General features: G+C 37.9%; 1 protein-coding gene across 1 annotated transcript; it reads left to right on the top strand.

Moving 5' to 3' along the window:
- Nucleotides 1–16812: 16812 nt before the first annotated feature.
- On the top strand, nt 16813–18275 carry LOC137717099 (uncharacterized). Its single transcript, XM_068456409.1, has 3 exons — nt 16813–17226; nt 17674–17795; nt 18014–18275. Exons 1-3 carry the CDS (start codon nt 16813–16815, stop codon nt 18165–18167), a joined length of 690 nt encoding a protein of 229 aa, XP_068312510.1. The 3' UTR covers nt 18168–18275.
- Nucleotides 18276–18586: the final 311 nt, after the last annotated feature.

Here is an 18586-nt window from a genome sequence, read left to right as displayed (position 1 = left end):
CTTCGGAGTTCCCATGGAACCCGAAGCTAGTGAGCTCCCAAAAGGCCTCGTGCTAAGTAGAGATGGGAATATAACAATCTACCCCCCTTAGGGGCCCGACGTTCTCGTCGGCACACATGCGGCCAGGGTTAAGCTCTGATACCAAATTGTCACATCCCGGCCCGGGCGGGACCACTTCCCCGGCCCGACTCCACCACCGTAGCACGATATTGTCCGCTTTGGGCTTACCATTCCCTCACGATCTTGTTTTTGGGAACTCACGAGCAACTTCCCAGTGGGTCACCCATCATGGGATTGCTCTAGCCTCCTTCTCGCTTAACTTCGGAGTTCCCATGGAACCCGAAGCCAGTGAGCTCCCAAAAGGCCTCGTGCTAAGTAGAGATGGGAATATACATTTAAGGATCACTCCCCTGGACGATGTGGGATGTCACATTAATTATTATAATTTTTATTGTGTTTGGAATTTTTTAAATTACTTAATATTTTTATTTTTCATGTATTCTATAAATTTTTAATTTCACTATTTGCCTATAGTGTGACGACTCATCCTGAATTATTATATATTTTCTCATCGATAGCGTGGAAATGATGATGTTGCCCTTGAAATGTTGTAATACAATTGTGTAATCGGGCCAAAGGAATTGACCAACCGTCATATCTCCCACAAATTTGGACCCAATTATAATTTGGGTTTGTTTTAGATTGATTTTCTTTTGCCCTAAACTTCATGGCCCAATCAGGGCCTTGGTTATTTTATTTTGGCCTATCCTGTGGCTCACACACACACACACATGCAACCATCTGCTTCTCCCTCTTTCTCGAACTCTTTCTCTCCGTACACTCAAACTCACAGCTCTCAAATTCTTCCAAAATCTCACAGATCGTCTCTAACTTAGTCACCATCATCTTCCTCTTGACTCCACAAGCCTATCCATACTTATAGTTGAAAGAGCAACTGACGGTAACACGGGATACCCGAGCTTTGGTGAGGAGTGAAATTAGCTCCGACATGATCGAGGGTGTTTCACTTAGTTTCAAGGTTTAGTAAGGTAACTACTCAACTTATCCAACATGTTAGACTAATTTTGGTTAAGTTTGGATGTCGAAATAAGCTTGGTAATGGGTTTGCAAGAGTATCCGGTTTTTCAAGGATTTTTCTAGTCATTTTCCGTCGAATTTAGGACCCCCAAATAGATAAGAACGTACTCTTCTCGTTCAAGGCTTCAATTTGATATAAAATTCGTGAAATTTAGTGTTGAAACGACGAAGATATTGAGATTTAAAGGTTTTTCCAGAAACTGGCAAGTGCAGTGATGTGAAATATTCTAACACTCAAATTAAAACCCTATGATTGTACTATATGAAAGTAGGGATCGTTTTAGGCCGGAGATTAGAAGCGATGCTAATCTACTCAATTTAAACTCTAAATCACTAAACTAGACTCTTATGACTCAAATTAAGCTAAATAGACTCAAAACACAAACTAAGTTAAATTGACTCAAAATGGGACCTAAGGAGTAATTTGGACGAATTCCAACTTATGTTGACTCAAAACACTAAAAGAAACAAATTAAAACATATTCTAACTAATTTGACACAACAAAGTAAAAGGGATTGAGTTTTTGACGAATTTAAAGTAAAAACAAGTAAATTAAAGACTCTAAACTAAGTTGCACGAAATTGGGGTGAATGGATGGGTGATAAGCTAGTTAAAGGGTCCGTCTCCACACATGACACACTTGCATACAAATCGATTTCCAGTTGATTTTCCAATAAACCAGGAATCTCAACACCCTAGATTAACCCTGAACAGCACTAATTAACCCTCAGATTTTCCTTAAGTCATTGAATTGGATGGAATACGCATCGGCAACCAAATTATTCTTCAATAGTTCCCTACATGAACAGCATAATAGAGATACAATCAAAGATCATTAAACTTTGTGAAAATCATAAGCATTGACAAGACATTCGTAACTATTAAAAGCATGATACTCTTGCCAGGAATTTACTTAACACGATTGTGACTAGCAAACTCCACTACTTATGAATATAAGTTCATAACGATTAGGTGAAACTCCCTTATATTTTAGCATCAAATTCATGCATGCAAACTAAGCGGGCCTTCTTAATTAACACACAAGAATAAGTTCTTAATCAAACAGTTAAGTAAATTGTATTCATGATTTATGAAATCACAACTTAAAGTAATCAATTCATATTGCAAATATAATCATGGTTTCAAAGTCTCTTCTAGCTAAAACAAGTTTAGCTCCTCATGTTTGCAAAACAAAGATAATTAAACTTAAACATTGAAAACAAAGATAGAATACACCTAGAAACACTCCAGGTGGCTCTTCCTTCCTTCCTTATTGCAACAAAATGGCGATTTTTTGAATTTAGGCTCTTGAGGTGTGGTGGATGGTGTGGTGTGAAATTGTGGTAGAGGGTGGTGTTTATGAGTGATGCGGCATCATGTATTTATAGGGTAAAGGGAAGGCACGAAATTGGGCTAAAAATGAGAGGAATTAGGACTCCAAATCACCAAAGAATAAGGACACTTTCAATCAAATTCCAGGGAGAACAAGGAATGGTCCTTGTGGTAGATTCTAGAACTTCTAGAAGGGTTACATGTGGCATAAACTTAGGGCACGAAAATAGGGCTTCTAGAACCTGATATTTAGGTGATTAAATGTGAAAAAAAAAAGTCCTCTTTGTAGCTGGAATTAAGGTAGGAAAAGATTAGGATAGGATAAGATAAGATAAGGTTGGATAAGATAAGGTTTGTTTGGATAATGTTCCTTCTTTGTAGTTGATTCCTTATCTTCAATGCTTCCAAATTTGTTTCTCTAGATATTAAGCACATTCCTAGCCTCTCTTGATCTTCAAATTCATCCATCCACCTTGCTGCATATGCAAGTTATCCATTCCATGCCCAAAACTGCTCCAAATAGCTCCAAATAACTCTAAAATGCACTTTCTTGCCAACTTTGCCATTAGGACCTACAAACACACGAAAATAGCTTAAACACTATAATAAATGGAAACTAACTATGTAAATGCAAGAAAACAAGCTAACTAAGTCGCATAAGTATTCTACTATCATGCAGCGCCGATCGGCGACAGATTTCGGTGAACCACCGGAGAAGACAGAGCGTATTCTGTCAACTTTGATGGAATATTCTTAACAGCGTCATGTATATTTAACGGAATATTCTATTTTTTAACGTAATATTCCCTAACGGCGTTAGGGTTACCGTCATTGTGCCAAGCACGTGCATGCGCATGGACGGTGCGTGTGGCTGTGCCTTGACTGGCGCGTAAAGTCGCGTGGGACGTTAGAAAATTATTCTAAAAATATGGGGATGCTCGTGGTATTGGGTAGGCCACGATGGTATATTCAAACACCCCAATTGAGCCTTACTTCATAGTGATGGCTATGTGCTTTAAAATAAAATTAAAATAGTTTTTTCACATATAGCTGAGACATTTCCAGAGGACGAGCGCAAACAGGCAAGACTTGGGGGTTACGACCCAGCTACATACCAGTGAGTGGGCTTTTTGGTTTTATATATATACATATGTATGCCTTATGTTTCCCAGAAATTGTTTAAATGGTTTTTACGTTTTAAATACCATGTCTTATGCATTACATATTAGTATGTGCTATAATATAGATGTGCATATTACTGCTCGACGCCATGGATGCTCAGGTAAGCTTCAGGTGAGTATATAGTGATAGTTGAGATGGCAATGTGTATGATTATGATGAGTTGCTTTTAGTGATTTATATCCTATAGCCCAATGTTAGTGCTCCGCCCGAGGATAGGGTCTAGCCTTCACGTGATCGTTCACCTCCCGCACCACATGCTCACCTTGGATCCAAGGTAGGTCCTTTACTCTAAACATTTAGACTCGTACTTATATGCTAGTCTAGTGTAAATTAGTTAGTTTTTGTTTATCCGTATTTTCATATCACGTTCACTTCCGCACAGTGCACATGGCTACGTCATCCTCTCGTGATGGCCAACATGCTTCGATTGGGGTCGGGGTATGTCGTATAGTATACTATAAAACTAAATAAATAAACAAATAAAATTTAAATTTTTTAAATTTGTGTAGAATAATAATACAATAATATATATATTTGATATACAATTCATAGATATACACTGTGACTACTGTATTTTATAGTAAGTCTTTTTATTAGTTTAAAAAAAAATTAAAATCATCAAAATAACATTTTCCTTAACATGGCGAAATGGATTACTCACATGTTACCCTCGTGTAAACCTGTTAAGGACCCGTTATTAACGGATTCTTATCGTGTGACCCATAACAACCCAATTAGTTATCGTGTCGTGTTAACAGATAGTGTAAGAAATTGTTAGGTCTAGTAAGAGGGAAGAATTGAAGCTAAGACTTTTAAATGTATAGATGAATGTTTATAATTAATTGAGTTACAAGATGAGATGCATGTGGAATATCAATGCTCGGACTTTTTATAGGAGGTAATTCGTAAGAAAAACTAGGGCTTCGTGGTGCCATAAGCGAGGAAGAGGAATTTGGAAAACAAAGTCTAGAGTGCATGTTGCAAGAAGGAGATAAGAACACAAGATTTTTCCACTCGAAAACGGTAATGCGACAGAGACAAAATAAGATTAGAGGACTAGAAAATTCTAATGACGAATGGACGGAGGACCAAGCTTTGGTTAAACAGACAGCAGTGGGGGTACTTTGGACAGCTCATTCGATCAATGGAAGAAATTTTGAGATGTGTGGAACATCGAGTGACAACGGAGGACAAAACTCCGGGCCTAACGGGTTTACGGGCAGTTATTATCAAAATTACTGGGATGTGGTGGCAGGGGAAGTAGTGAGAGTTGGCAAACAAAATTTCTCCTCTGGAAGATTTTTAATCGCATCAAACCCTACTGCGATGAAGATAATATTTAAAAAGACCTTATCACATTTCTTTTATAACAAAAGTAGGAACTACTTGTATGGCGGGCCATACCGTCGTATAGTGTAGTCTATTAAAACGGAGAGTAACTGATATAAAACAAGTTTATCGCAAAATGACTTTCTGATCTATTAATACAGTATTATGCGATGAAAAATGGCATACCCTGACCTGAGTCGAGGCATGCTGGCCGTCACGTAAGGGTGACGTAGCCTAGTGCACAACAGAAGTGATAGTAACAAGAATATGTGAATAAATAAATAAATAAAACAAACCTAAACTTATTTAAACTAGAGATAATATATATAAGTGTGTGGAAGTGACCAAAAACCAAATACAAGTATTCAGAGCATAGGCAATCCAATAGTGCAATCAAACTGAACAAGTACTAATTATACAAATAGGGAGAAGATCCCTACATTTATTTATGGAAACGTTAAACCGCCAGATAGTCCTCGTGAGCCATAGATAGGAACAACTACCTAAGACCTGGAGGGGCACAAAACAAAGGGGTGAGTGGGAAAAACAAAGCTTTTGAAAAAATAGTTATCTTTCTAAACATAATAATCCCTCACTGTAAAACCTGTATAGTTCCCAGAAAACAATACTACGTATATATGTAAAAACAATGCACAAGGGTAGTGAAAACCAAAATATGCCATGTCATAACGTTTCAGCACTAAAACATGTAAGCCAGGTGTAGAATCAATATAAAATAACATGTTAGTCAGAGTCACTTAATGTGACCTATACGACTGGACCTATAGTTCATCAACCTAGGCTAGCATACGAGTCGAAGTCACCTAATGTGACATGTACGACAAGGCTAGTTGTAAATATGTGCGCTCAAGTGCTACGATCACGTGAAGGCTGTGCAATAAATCGCGGGTCACCTACGAGTCGAAACCACCTATTGTGGGCTATACGACAGGCTAGCACTAGACTTGGATCCAAGGTGAGCGTGTTGTACAGGAGGTGAACAATCACGTGAAGGACTGTGCCCTGGCGCGGGGCTAGAGCACTAACACCGGGGTGCAACAATGATGAGCTTTAAAGGCATTTATGCATACCAATGTAAGGCAACCAACTCAACCATATACTAACTCACTTGGATCTGGGCCTCCACAACATCATTCAATGTAATTGAATTCATAACAATGCAATGTGTATAAATATCATGCATACTTGACATGGCTTTCAAGGCATAATTCATTTTAAAACGTTTTCTGGAACCTGTAAAGCATATGTGTGTGTGTGTGTGTGTCTATATATATATATATATATATATATATATATATAGAAAACAAATGCCCACTCACTGATAAGTAGCAGGATCATAGCCACCTAATCTGGCTTGTCCAAGCTCGTCCTCAGGGTACGTCTCACCTATATGCGATACAACTATTTTTACATTAATTAATTGGCACATATACAAAATCTAGGATTAACTTCTCATAGCTTACTCAAATGAAAGGTTTGAATATACGAACGTGATTTACTCGACGATACAAACCCACATAAATTTTCAGAAAGATTTTTGAACACCAGACGTGCCCTCACGCACCGGCCACGTATAGGTACATGCACAGCACATTGACAGAAACCCTAACGGTGTTAGGAATATTCTGTGAAAATAGGCAAAATATTCCGTTAAATGGTAACGGTGCTACCTAACGCCGTTAGAATATTCCGTTAAAGTTAATGGAATATACCATCTTCTTCTCCGGTCACTCGTCGATCTCCGCCGTCCACCGTCTGCACTCGCCAATTTCTGGAAAATTTTCAAAAGCTTATATCTACTTCAATTCTTAACCAAATTACATGAAATTTATACGGATTTGAAGGTCTTGAAGAGTAGAACACGTTCATACCTACCAAAATCCAATGAAAAACAATCGGAAAATTCCTTGGAAAATTCGACCAACTCTGCACCCTCTTGAACTTGCCTATTTCGACATCTACTCCACTCCAAAACTACTCCAAAGTGTTAGGGAAGCTGAGTGGATAACTTTCCAAGTCCTAAAACTCCTTAACCTTGCCAGGATCACGTCAGAGTAAACTTGGCTCCTCGCCTGAGCTTCTAGTTTTCGAGTTCCTAACGTCCGTTTGGTGATCAAATGGTATCACTAGGATCGTGAGGCCACAGGGAACACGATGATGTAAAGCTCACATTCAATTTGTGAGGTTTTGATGGGTTTGGGTATGGGTGTGTCACGATGCAAAGGAAGAAGAAGGGAGAAGAGTCGAGAAGGAGAGAGAATGAGAGTGTATGTGTGTGTGCGTACGTGATTGGGCAGAAAAACAATAGGGCCACATATCTGATTGGGCTCAAGAACATGGGAACTAAAATAATTGGGTAAGGGATGCACATAAGGGTCAACATCCAAGGAAAAATACAATGCTATTTACCCATTAACGTATTCAAATAATTGTAACTTTTTCATTACGACTCTGATTCGGGCCTAACTTGCGTCAACGCATTTGTGACATCAAGTACGATTTAATTATGACGGCAGAAATAATAATTTAAAACTGCTTATGTACATCCATGTCACTAAGCCAACAAGGGTATATTTGTCACTTTACACACTTTGGGAGAAAATTATATAATAAATTGGGACGGGTCGTCACAAAAAACATGACATTATTTTATTAAATCGGCGTCATCGTAATTATAAACTTATTCTATGTAAAATATTCTTCTAAATAATGACGTCTCCTAAAACATTACACATTTTCATAAACACCACTCTCTTATATCTTCTAATAATTTAAATTTAAATTTTTCAATATTTTTTCAAACGGCCACATCTTTAACTAAAGAATAAGAAATCCGGAAGTTTATTCATTTAGCGACAAGTGGCACTCAAAATATGTCCGAAAAACTTATTTTAATATAGTAGTTTAATTCAATTAACCAATAAAATTAAAGAACAAACTTAAAATAATAAATTATTGAGGGGGCTAAAACTAACCACATTCGGTTGGAGATGGTATATAAATATGGACTGACACTCTTCATTAAAAAATTATTTCTTGTAGGGTTATAATCTGGACAGGGGCTAAACATTGCCCCCTTGATTGGAGATGGCCTTAAATATGTCCAGTGGACTAGTACTAGTCTCCTGTACTCATTAAAATATAACTGCATTTTTGTTCATTACCCTCAAATGGTGGTAATGTTCACCACCCTATTTATAACCGTTAGATGAGTTTAAGTTTTAAGATTTGTACCTATTCACTACACGAATCTCAAAATTTAAACTCATCTAACGGCAATAAATCTGGTGATGAGCATACATCATAATTTATAGTGATAAGCAAAAATGCTCCCTTAATATGAATGAGGATCATTTTCGGATCCTCTTTGTGAGGATCCCGGAGATTCTCTAATCATGTTCATTCATCGTATATCGTGCGGTCAAAAATCTATTTAAATTTTATATTTAAAATTGAATACAAATAGTACCTGAGGAAAACTGACCACACAATTTACGACGAATGAACACAATTAAAAGATTCTCTGAATTCTCACAAAGAAGATCCGGACAAGATCCTCATTCCCTTAAAATAGTTACCATGCCACACCCACGTGTATATTTCACTTCGTCTCTCTCATTTGTAATAAGTACGTAAGCTTAATATATATATATATATATATATATATATATATAATTCATATGAAGGCTGATTAGGCATCATCCAGGAACCCCAAAACCTTACGAAAGATCACATAAAAAGTAAACACAAGAAAATGGTGCTGAAAACACAATTCAAGGGCCTGGACAAGTCTATTCTAAACTTGGACCAGTAGTGTATACCATATGCAACCTTTGCATGACATAATATGTACGATAGATCTGTTGTTAGTTTCCTTAACATATATATAGTTAGTTCCTTAACCCTACCCATTTAATGAAGCTGAGAGATACTGTTGATCCTAAAAATTACAAATCCTACGTGGCGCGCAGACCGAGTAACTAATAAGCTAGCTATGTCCTTCGGTTGAATGCGGGGTGTGCCAACTCGTCAGCCGAGCTCGGTTGAGGAGTAAAACTTGTTGATGTTGCGTTGAGTGCATTGCTGACTTCTTTATCCTGCGACTGCGGCCTAGGAAGGAACAAATCTAGACCTTCTGGTTCTCGAGCCTGAAGACAAGGCTGCTAGTTCTGCGAAGTTTACGAATCGTCGGCGTCGGATTCGGTCACGGTGTTTATATTCGTGAGAGTATAAGTACATCTAATCGACACCAGACTATATGGACACAAGTATTCAAAGGTAATGTATGTCTTGATGGTGAATGTGGTTCAGCCGTCAGAATGCCGAACTCTGAAACTCACTTGTGAGTATCCAATCATAAAATCACTCGGCATTCAATACACCAAATGTCGTAACTCGTAACACCTTACTTCGCCGAGAAGGCTAATAAGATGACCTCTGTCAATAAAGATTCAGAAACCCTTCTCGACCGAGACTTGGATAGGTAACCAGTTGGCCTCGACGCAGTGCTGTTTATCCAAACTGAAGGTGTTCCTTGGTCGGCTGATTCTACGGTAACAGTGCTGTTTATCCAAAATGAAGGTGTTTGCCGGTTGCCTTCACAGTGCTGTTTATCTAAACTGAAGATGTGTCGGTGGGAAAAAGAAAATAAAAAATCTCAAGATGTTTGAGAGGTTTTGCGTAGGGCAGTTGTGTGTTGAATTGCAGGTCCTTGATGTTGTCAGCAACTCTGGTATTTATAGAGACCGGTATGCTCAAGTCATGGAAACCAATCCCAATTACACTGTGACTCTGAGTCTTTATCTGTTGCTAACCCCACACCTTATCACATCAATCAAAACCTGCTGTCATCTTGAGAACCTGACCTTCCATCAAATTCGGCTTTCAAAGATTTATCCTGATGCAATCTTGTTTTGACTAGATTATTGGCAACATTCAATGTATATTGTTGTTTTGACCATATAGGAAAACAAAATAATATTATTTTATTCTTTCCACCTCTATCTTTCGCATACCCCAAGAGAGACCATGTCCATTTCAACTTATACCTCATTTCAGACGGCACCATGACTACCACTTTTCGATGATAATCATCACCAACTCTTTGCTTGGTCAAGTTCCAACTTCATCCATGCAGAACATGCTAATCCCTTTTAAGTGTCTTTGTGCTGATCACTCCATGCAAACACAAATTGCATGTAAAGTCCCTCACCCACATGCATATGCATCACGCATGGAAGAAAATTTGTAAGGCCTTGGAATACAAATCAAACCAGCTAGATTTTAAGATCAAACCAAGTCAGAATAATTTAACATATTATTAAGGGATATTATCATGACTAAAAAAATCACAATATTATTCCCTAATAATAACAAAAAATTATCCTGATTAAGTCATTTAACGGTTAGAACTTCACTCACTCAACTGCATCGATCGCTCGGACTGATTGTGTAATTTTGGACCCAAACATTGCCCCCCAGTTTCCTTGAGTTTCGGCTCATAAGCTGAATGGTTAAGGAAATTAGTGCAGTCAACCAACCCCCCATATTGCCAAAAATGAAGTGATTCGGTAAAGCAAAGAACTCTCATGTGCACTTAACGACCATTAGTTTGAAAAAATTAGAACCAGTAATCGTACGTTCCCTAATCGCTGAGTACTTCCGAGTGACATCGAAAAATATATGATCGAGGAAAAATGAGCATCTACCGCCGAATAAAATTTCACTCGGCAGCATGTTGTTCAAAATTTGGGCCCTGTTTCCTGTCTCTCAAAAGTTAGTCGCATAACTTGGAAAGTATACCTCGACGAGTTGACCGAGCTCGGCCTAAAAAAAAAAAAGTTGTCTTTCCAATGGTATTCTAACAACTTGAAAGCAATCATGATTCCTCATTAGTCTGGTACCTTCAACCTCATTGTGGGGTCCCAACCTGGTTCTCCTTAATAACCTGCCATTAATAATGTAGCTTTTTGCTCCTTTTGTCTCGATCAGGTGACTAAATGCCCCCAAATGTGTATGTTGGCCGAATGGAAAAACTGAACTTCCATGGCCATAAACGTATTCTTTGACTGAGTCACCATTATTCTTCATCTCTTCAATATATATTATTTCTCGACTGAGGCTTGGTGGAAGCAGGCCGGAGTCATTTGGAAGTTTCTTCGACCCAGATAAAAAGTTAACCAAGAGTTACCTGGGTGTCTTCGGTGAGGATGCGTCGGTAATGATATAAATTCAATGACCCACCTCTTGGTCTAAATTGCTCCAAGGCCGAAACAACAGTCCTAACAATCTCGACAAAGAAGACTACTTGGTCGAGGTCGAGGTACATGCATAAAACCCACGGTTTGGCCTACTGAATAGGTCCATGACAGTATAGATGATTAGAACCTGCTTGAATTTTAACCGAGCTCAGCCAAATTGATTCGGCCAAATTTGAATTTGGGAACACTCATGCATAAGCTTGAACCACATGTAGAACTTAATTGAGCAAGCTTCTGCAACCATGCATCCTTGATGATTCTCCCCTACCAAGCCATGCATAACAATATATATTTACCATATGCATTCCAACTATGCATCCTCTACCCCATGAAGGATCCCAAACCTTGTCAAAACTGGGATGATGTCGGTCGAGTGACCGATTCCACCGATCTTGGCTTATTGGTCGATTACAAACGTCAATTCTTTCTTTTTGTCCCACTCGGCTAATTCCAAAAACCGATGGTGCCTTGCGACATTTTCCTCCGTGAATGCACTAAATTTTAAAACTGAGCATACCCATTTCTCAATCGCCAACTATACCACTTATGCCCCCTTTATTTTCTAAAGCATCGGTTAAGAGGCCGAATGGGTAAGAAAATAATTTACATATATATATAAATATATTTTAGCAAACGAAAATAAAAGTGGTCGAATCATAAAGTGGAGGAGGCCAACAATGTTTTATTCTGAGCCGAGATCTTTTTACATCAAAATTCTCAAATTGATTTCGCTCTAGGCCGAGAAAAGAATTTTCTCCAAATATTTTTGACTCGGTGGAATATTTTTCATTTTTGGCCGCCGAATGTGTTGGACAATTATTATTCCCCCCAGGCATAATAATTTCGCCATTTTCATCTTTTAACCCAAACAACTGAGCCGAACGGGATTGCTCCATATCTGCTTTATCACCAATAATCATATCGATTGGCGTGGTTTGTTCAACTGAAACCATGAATTGGTCTTGTTCGTCATTGGAACACTTTTCTAACGAATTATTTTCTGAGTCAATTTTTGGCTCAGAAACTTGAACATTTTCTTCTAGGCCTACCACACTTTCAGCCTCGATCGAAAAAATACGTGGCCTTTGTTCTTCGGCCAAAGTAACAATTTTCTTAGGCTGATGTCTGATTACGGCCGGAGCGGAAAATTGCCCCTGGGTCTTTTCAACCAACCATTCCTCAAATGGAATCGATTTGTAGTCGAAAACGTAAGGAAAATATTTTCCATCTAGCCAGGTATTAAATTGAGCCCTGTCTTCATTTACCCATTGCTTTTGCAGGGTAACAGGAGCTTTTATTCTCAACATGTAAGCGAATGACTTTTGAATCTCTATATGACCACGAAGAATTTTTTCCACTTCCAAAGATCTTTTTCGTTCCTCATTGTGTTTTTTCAATTCCTCTAGGCGCTCGTACAATCGGCTACGTTAAACCAGATTGGAATCTTGATATATCATATGAACTTCGTAGTTTTAGCACTGGGACCCACTGGGCGTGCCAAAATGTTGACCCTAAAAATTACAAAGTCTACGTGGCGCGTAGACCGAGTAACTAATAAGCTAACTACGTCCTTCGGTTGAATGCGAGGTGTGCCAACTTGTCAGCCGAGGAGTAAAATTTGTTGATGTTGCGTTGAGTGCATTGCTGACTTCTTTATCCTGCGACTACGGCCAAGGAAGGAACAAATCTTGGCCTTCTGGTTCTTGAGCCTGAAGACAAGGCTGCTAGTTCTGCGAAGTTCACGAATCGTCGGCGTCGGATTCGGTCACGGTGATTATATTCGTGAGAGTATAAGCACGTCGAATCGACACCAGATTATATTTCAAAGGTGATGTATGTCTTGATGGTGAATGTGGTTTGGTCATCAGAATGCCGAACTCTAAAACTCACTTATGAGTATCCAATTATAAAATCACCCGGCGTTTAATGCGTCGAATGTCCTAACTCGTAACACCTTACTTCGCCGAAAAGGCTAATAAGATGACCCTTGTCAATAAAGATTCGGAAACCCTTCTCGACCGAGACTTGGATAAGTAACCAGTTGGCCTTGATGCAATGCTGTTTATCCAAACTGAAGGTGCTCCTCGGTCGGCTGATTCTATGGCAACAATGTTGTTTATCCAAACTAAAGGTATTCGTCGGTTACCTTCACAGTGCTGTGTATACAAACTGAAGATGTGTCGGCGGGAAAAAGAAAATAAAAAATCTCAAGATGTTTGAGAGGTTTTGTGCATGGCAGTTGTGTTTTGAATTCTAGGTCCTTAATGTTGTCTGCGACTCTGGTATTTATAAAGACCGGTATGCTCAAGCCGTGGAAACCAATCCCAATTGCACTGTGACTCTGAGTCTTTATTTGTTGCTAACCCCACACCTTATCACATCAATCAAAACCTGTTGTCATCTTGAGAACCTGACCTTCCATCAAATTCGGCTTTCAAAGATTTATCCTGATGCAATCTTGTTTTGACTAGATTATTGGCAACATTCAATGTATATTGTTGTTTTGACCATATAGGAAAACAAAAGAATATTATTTTATTCTTTCCACCTCTATCTTTCGCATGCCCCAAGAGAGACCATGTCATTTCAACTTATACCTCATTTCAAACGGCACCATGATTGCCACTTTTCGATGATAATCATCACCAACTCTTTGCTTGGTCAAGTTCCAACTTCATCCATGCAGAACATGATAATCCCTTTTAAGTGTCTTTGTGTTGATCACTCCACGCAAGCACGAATTGCATGTAAAGTCCCTCACCCACACGCATATGCATCGCACATGGAAGAAAATTTGTAAGGCCTTGGAATACAAATCAAACCAGCCAGATTTTAAGATCAAACCAAGTCATAATAATTTAACATATTATTAAGGGATATTATCATGACTAAAAAAATCACAATATTATTCCCTAATAATAACCAAAAATTATCCTGATTAAGTTATCTAACGGTTAGAACTTCACTCACTCAACGGCATCGATCGCTCGAGCTGATTGTGTAATTTTGGGCCCAAACAGATACTCTCAAGTAATTAGAGACGTCACATGAGAAATATTTATTAGATGATCAATGAACTTTTTAAATACCTGTCAAATTATTCATTGAAACGGAGACATCACTTGGACTATTTATTGGTTGCAATAGAACTTAAAAAAATAAATAAATAAACAAAAAATAAATAAATAAATAAATGTAAGCGAGTGTATGTTTTATTGCACTTCTCTTTTGTCATATCTTTAGAATGAGAATCTTGGATGCTCAAATTATATCCGTTTATCGTATATTGTCCGCAGTAGCGAAGTCACGTGAGGGCGAGAAGTGGCAGCCGCCTCTCCCCTTGGCAGAAAATACAACTAGAGCGCTGGTTCAACCCCTCCCCTTGCAGAAAAACCAACTAGTTCGGCCCACTGCTGCTACGCAGCAGAGCTATTTTGTTTTTTTGTTTTAAACATCCAGGCTGCCGAAATCTGGGATGGGTTTGGTTCTGATTGTGTGATGCGGTGATGCGCTGCTGGTTTGGTTCTGGCTTTACGGAATCTGCGTTTTAATTTTTTCTTAAAATACCCAAACCAAACGACGCCGATTGGACTTGGGGTTTGAAAAAAATAAATAAAACAGTGCGGTTTGTGGGAAAGTGCGGTGCCAATTAGAAATTGAGGTGTGGGATTGTGGGGACCATCTAATGAAATTCATGCACCCCACGATTTGTACTTTGAAAGAAGATAATCAATTTTTTATTCTGGTCTCATCTAGAAAGGAAACTATAAGAAAATAAATATAAAAAAGTTAACGTAAAATCAAATAGAAATTTACAAGACATCATTTTTATTTAAACCATGAGAAAATATGAAATTTTATATTTCATTTGTAATTTTCTACGCTAAGTGGCAAAGGTTTTCGATGAAAATTGACTATCCTATAAAATATGGGTGAAAGACTTGGGTGTTACAAAAGGAGTCCTCTCAAAATCAACTATAACTCCTAAGGATATGAATTAATATTGTAACTTGATTCTGATTGTATCTATATAGGATGAGATTCTTACTTGTACACCAAGCATAAACGTTGTACAAATATAAGCTTTTGTGTTATGAATCATTCAGAATATATTTGCTATATTAGGGATTAGAGTGTCAATTGAAAGTGAAATTTTTTTGGTAAAGAAATTCAGTGGAAGGTAACAATGCATTACAAGATGGTTGCAGTGTCATGCCTAAAGATATATAATTAATGACTAATCATTGTGATTTTTTTTACATGGGTACTATACCATGTTTGATCTTCAAGACCTCGGACTTATGGTGACCTCAAATTTTTTACATAGGTACAACCGCGTTTTCATGACATGAAACTTCATTGATAATAATTGAAATTTACTTGTATTGATAGATTATGAACGAAATTAATATTGTCTATTATTTAAAATGATTTGGTTGTCTATATTTTTTTTAATCTTTTACGCTTTTAAATTTCGCCCCTCCTCCCGACAATTCATGTTTTCACCACTGATCGTGCGGTTAGAAATCATTGTAAATTTTTTTTTATTTAAAATTGAATATAAACAGTACCTAACGAAAACTAGTCGCACAATACATGATGAATGAATATGATTGGAGAATCTGGCAATGATCCTCTCTCATCTCTTTAATCATGGTAGAATTGGTTTTTCTTTAGTATGCACTAAGTGCCAACGCATATTTAATGGTAGATTTTGATCCAATTGTTTAAACTCGGTGGTCGATAACTGCTGGATGAAATCCAAATCAAAGATGTGTCCGACACTGAATGCTTGTAAGTACTCAAAAATTGTTGCAATGAGATGCAATATATTCTGTTGCAAGTAAGTTTCCCGGTTTTAGTTAAAATAATGTAGAATAATGCTGTTATAAAAAGAAAATCTAGAAAAAAGATCATTTCCGGATCTATTCATTCAAAACTCACGGATCAAGTAATTCAGATTATTGAAATTTGATCTAATGGTAAAAAATTATTATAATTTTTTAAAGTTTTTACTAATTTCTTTATTTTTTTCCGTTGGATCAAATTGTAAAAATCCAAATTACTTGATTAGTAATTTTGGAGGAAGATATCCGAAAATGATTATCTAATCCACTTCATTCATCATAACATACAGATTCCGAAGATCTAATCCACTTTATTCATCATAACATGCAGATCATGATAAGAGAGAAGAAAAATAGGGCAGTAGAATCTGAATAATATCTTTCCGGAGAGATGGTACAAAGATCCTGCCTTCCATCATCAAATATCTAAAAGAAAACAAAACTCTGGTGATTGTTTTACATCTCTGCAGAGTAAAGTCACAACCAACCAGTCATCCCCGTGACACTTTACCTGCACAAACATAAAAAAAATCATGTCTTTGCATCATCAGATTTTAACACCGTTCCCCTCTCTCTCTCTCTCTCTCTCTCACGCCTCACCCTCGTTTTCTCTCATTATAATAACCCAGAAACTCTCAACCAACCGCACATACTCTCTCCACATACTCACATAATCTCTCTCTCTCTCTCTCCAAACTCTGACTTAGCATTTAAGCACATTTTGGCAAAAGGGTAAGAGAAAATGCCAAAACCAAGCGCATGTTTGAGGGAGTTAAGTGGAAGGGAGGCTTGGAAATCAAAATCAAGGAGGTGGGGTGGAGGTGGGGGTGGTGGTGGAAATAACAAGTCTTTCAGTGGCGGAGTTGGGCGGTCTGAGGGAAAAGGAGGAAGCTTTCAGCATATGGAAGGGCTTCAAAGCATGTATGGCAACAACAATGGTGGTGGCGGCGGTGGATTTGAAACGAAGAAGAGAGTGATGGTGGTGGTGGATGACTCATCACATTCCAAGCATGCCATGATGTGGGCCCTCACTCACGTTGCCAACAGGGGTGATTTGCTCACTCTCCTCCACATCATCCCTTCTTGCCACGACTTTTCCTCCTCACCATGCCTTGCCAACTCCCTTAGCTCCCTCTGCAAGGCTTGCAAGCCTGAGGTACATTCCAGTCGTCTTTCTCGTAGTTTAGATTGTAAATTATATTAGAATATCGCTCGAATAAGAGAAGTAAAAGAGAGCTAGCTTGATGGAAAAGCTAAATTGTTTTCTTAATATTTTGCTTTGTTTGATAGATCCTACTAGAAGAGGCTGAGAGTGTTTTCGTTGTGTTAGATGGATCCCAAGAGCTAGCTAGATGAAAAGGCTAAATTGCTTTCTTAATATTTTGCTTTTTCCAGTGGCAATTTCACTCTCAAAATTATCTTTTTCTTTTTTTCAGTGCGAGAAGGGAAGAGTGACGGGCTTTTCAGTTGCTTTTGCCCTTATTTTTCCCAGAAAAAAAAAGAGAGGGGACATAATTTCTGTTGTGTCACTCAACATTTATTTAGTCATGTGTTTATATTATTAATTATTTGTTTATTATTTTTGGGACAAAATAATATTTAGGTGGAAGTGGAAGCTCTTGTGATCCAAGGTCCAAGACTGGCCACAATTATAAGCCAGGTCAAGAAGCTTGAGGTTTCAGTGCTAGTGCTTGGTCAGAAGAAGCCATCTCCCCTCATCAGCTGGTGGGTTCTATTTCACTAATCCCTTCTTGCAAAAACCCGTATTAGGGCAAGGTCTGGTTTGGATCGGTTTTACTCAAAAACTGATTACTGTGTAACGTATCTCGGATTATTATTAGGTTTTATCTAAATCCGCCGAGTGAAACTGAATCAAACCAAATCATTGTCTTGCAGTTTGATTTTTCGGAATTCTGAGAGATTGCTAATTTTGATTTATGCAGCTTATTTGGAAGCAGCAGCAGCAGAGAGTTGTTAGTGGAGCATTGCATAAACAATGCAGAGTGTTTGACAATTGGAGTGAGGAAGCAGAGCAAAGGAGTGAGTGGCTACCTTATCAACACCAGATGGCAGAAGGATTTCTGGCTCTTGGCTTAATAAGAAAGGACTAAGGATTAGTGCCTAATAAGTAATTAAGATTGTAGATTAGCTTTGTAATTATCTCCATCTAACTATTTACTAACTAGATCGTCTTTCTCTCTGTATTAACTATTAAGTAAGTATAATTAGGGTAAGAGTTGACGATGGTGTACTGAGACTTTATCAAGTGCAATTGCATTCAATCTCCATTTCTGAGTTAACGGCAATCAAATTAATTATTTAAAAAGCTTTTTATCTTACATTTCAACGAGATCTAAAGTCTATTTATGTTTAGCTAACAACATATTGCTAGAAAAATTTATGCGGGGTTTGGCTTGTTACTGAATTTTGTTGAATGGTACTACAATTCATTTAAAACTCATCACGTGACAAGTCTTAAATTTAATATTTTACCATTCTTTTATATTTAACATTCT

Source organism: Pyrus communis, chromosome 15, assembly GCF_963583255.1.
Source record: "Pyrus communis chromosome 15, drPyrComm1.1, whole genome shotgun sequence".
In the NCBI taxonomy this organism is placed as follows: Eukaryota; Viridiplantae; Streptophyta; class Magnoliopsida; order Rosales; family Rosaceae; genus Pyrus; species Pyrus communis.
Note: the sequence above shows the minus strand (reverse complement) of the source record. Positions and strands in the feature narration are given on the sequence as shown.

Coding starts and splice junctions, on each gene's coding strand:
- LOC137717099 (XM_068456409.1), top strand. CDS start 16,813: ATGCCAAAACCAAGCGCATGTTTGAGGGAGTTAAGTGGAAGGGAGGCT. Junction 17,227..17,673: donor GCAAGGCTTGCAAGCCTGAG/GTACATTCCAGT, acceptor AATAATATTTAG/GTGGAAGTGGAAGCTCTTGT. Junction 17,796..18,013: donor CCATCTCCCCTCATCAGCTG/GTGGGTTCTATT, acceptor TGATTTATGCAG/CTTATTTGGAAGCAGCAGCA.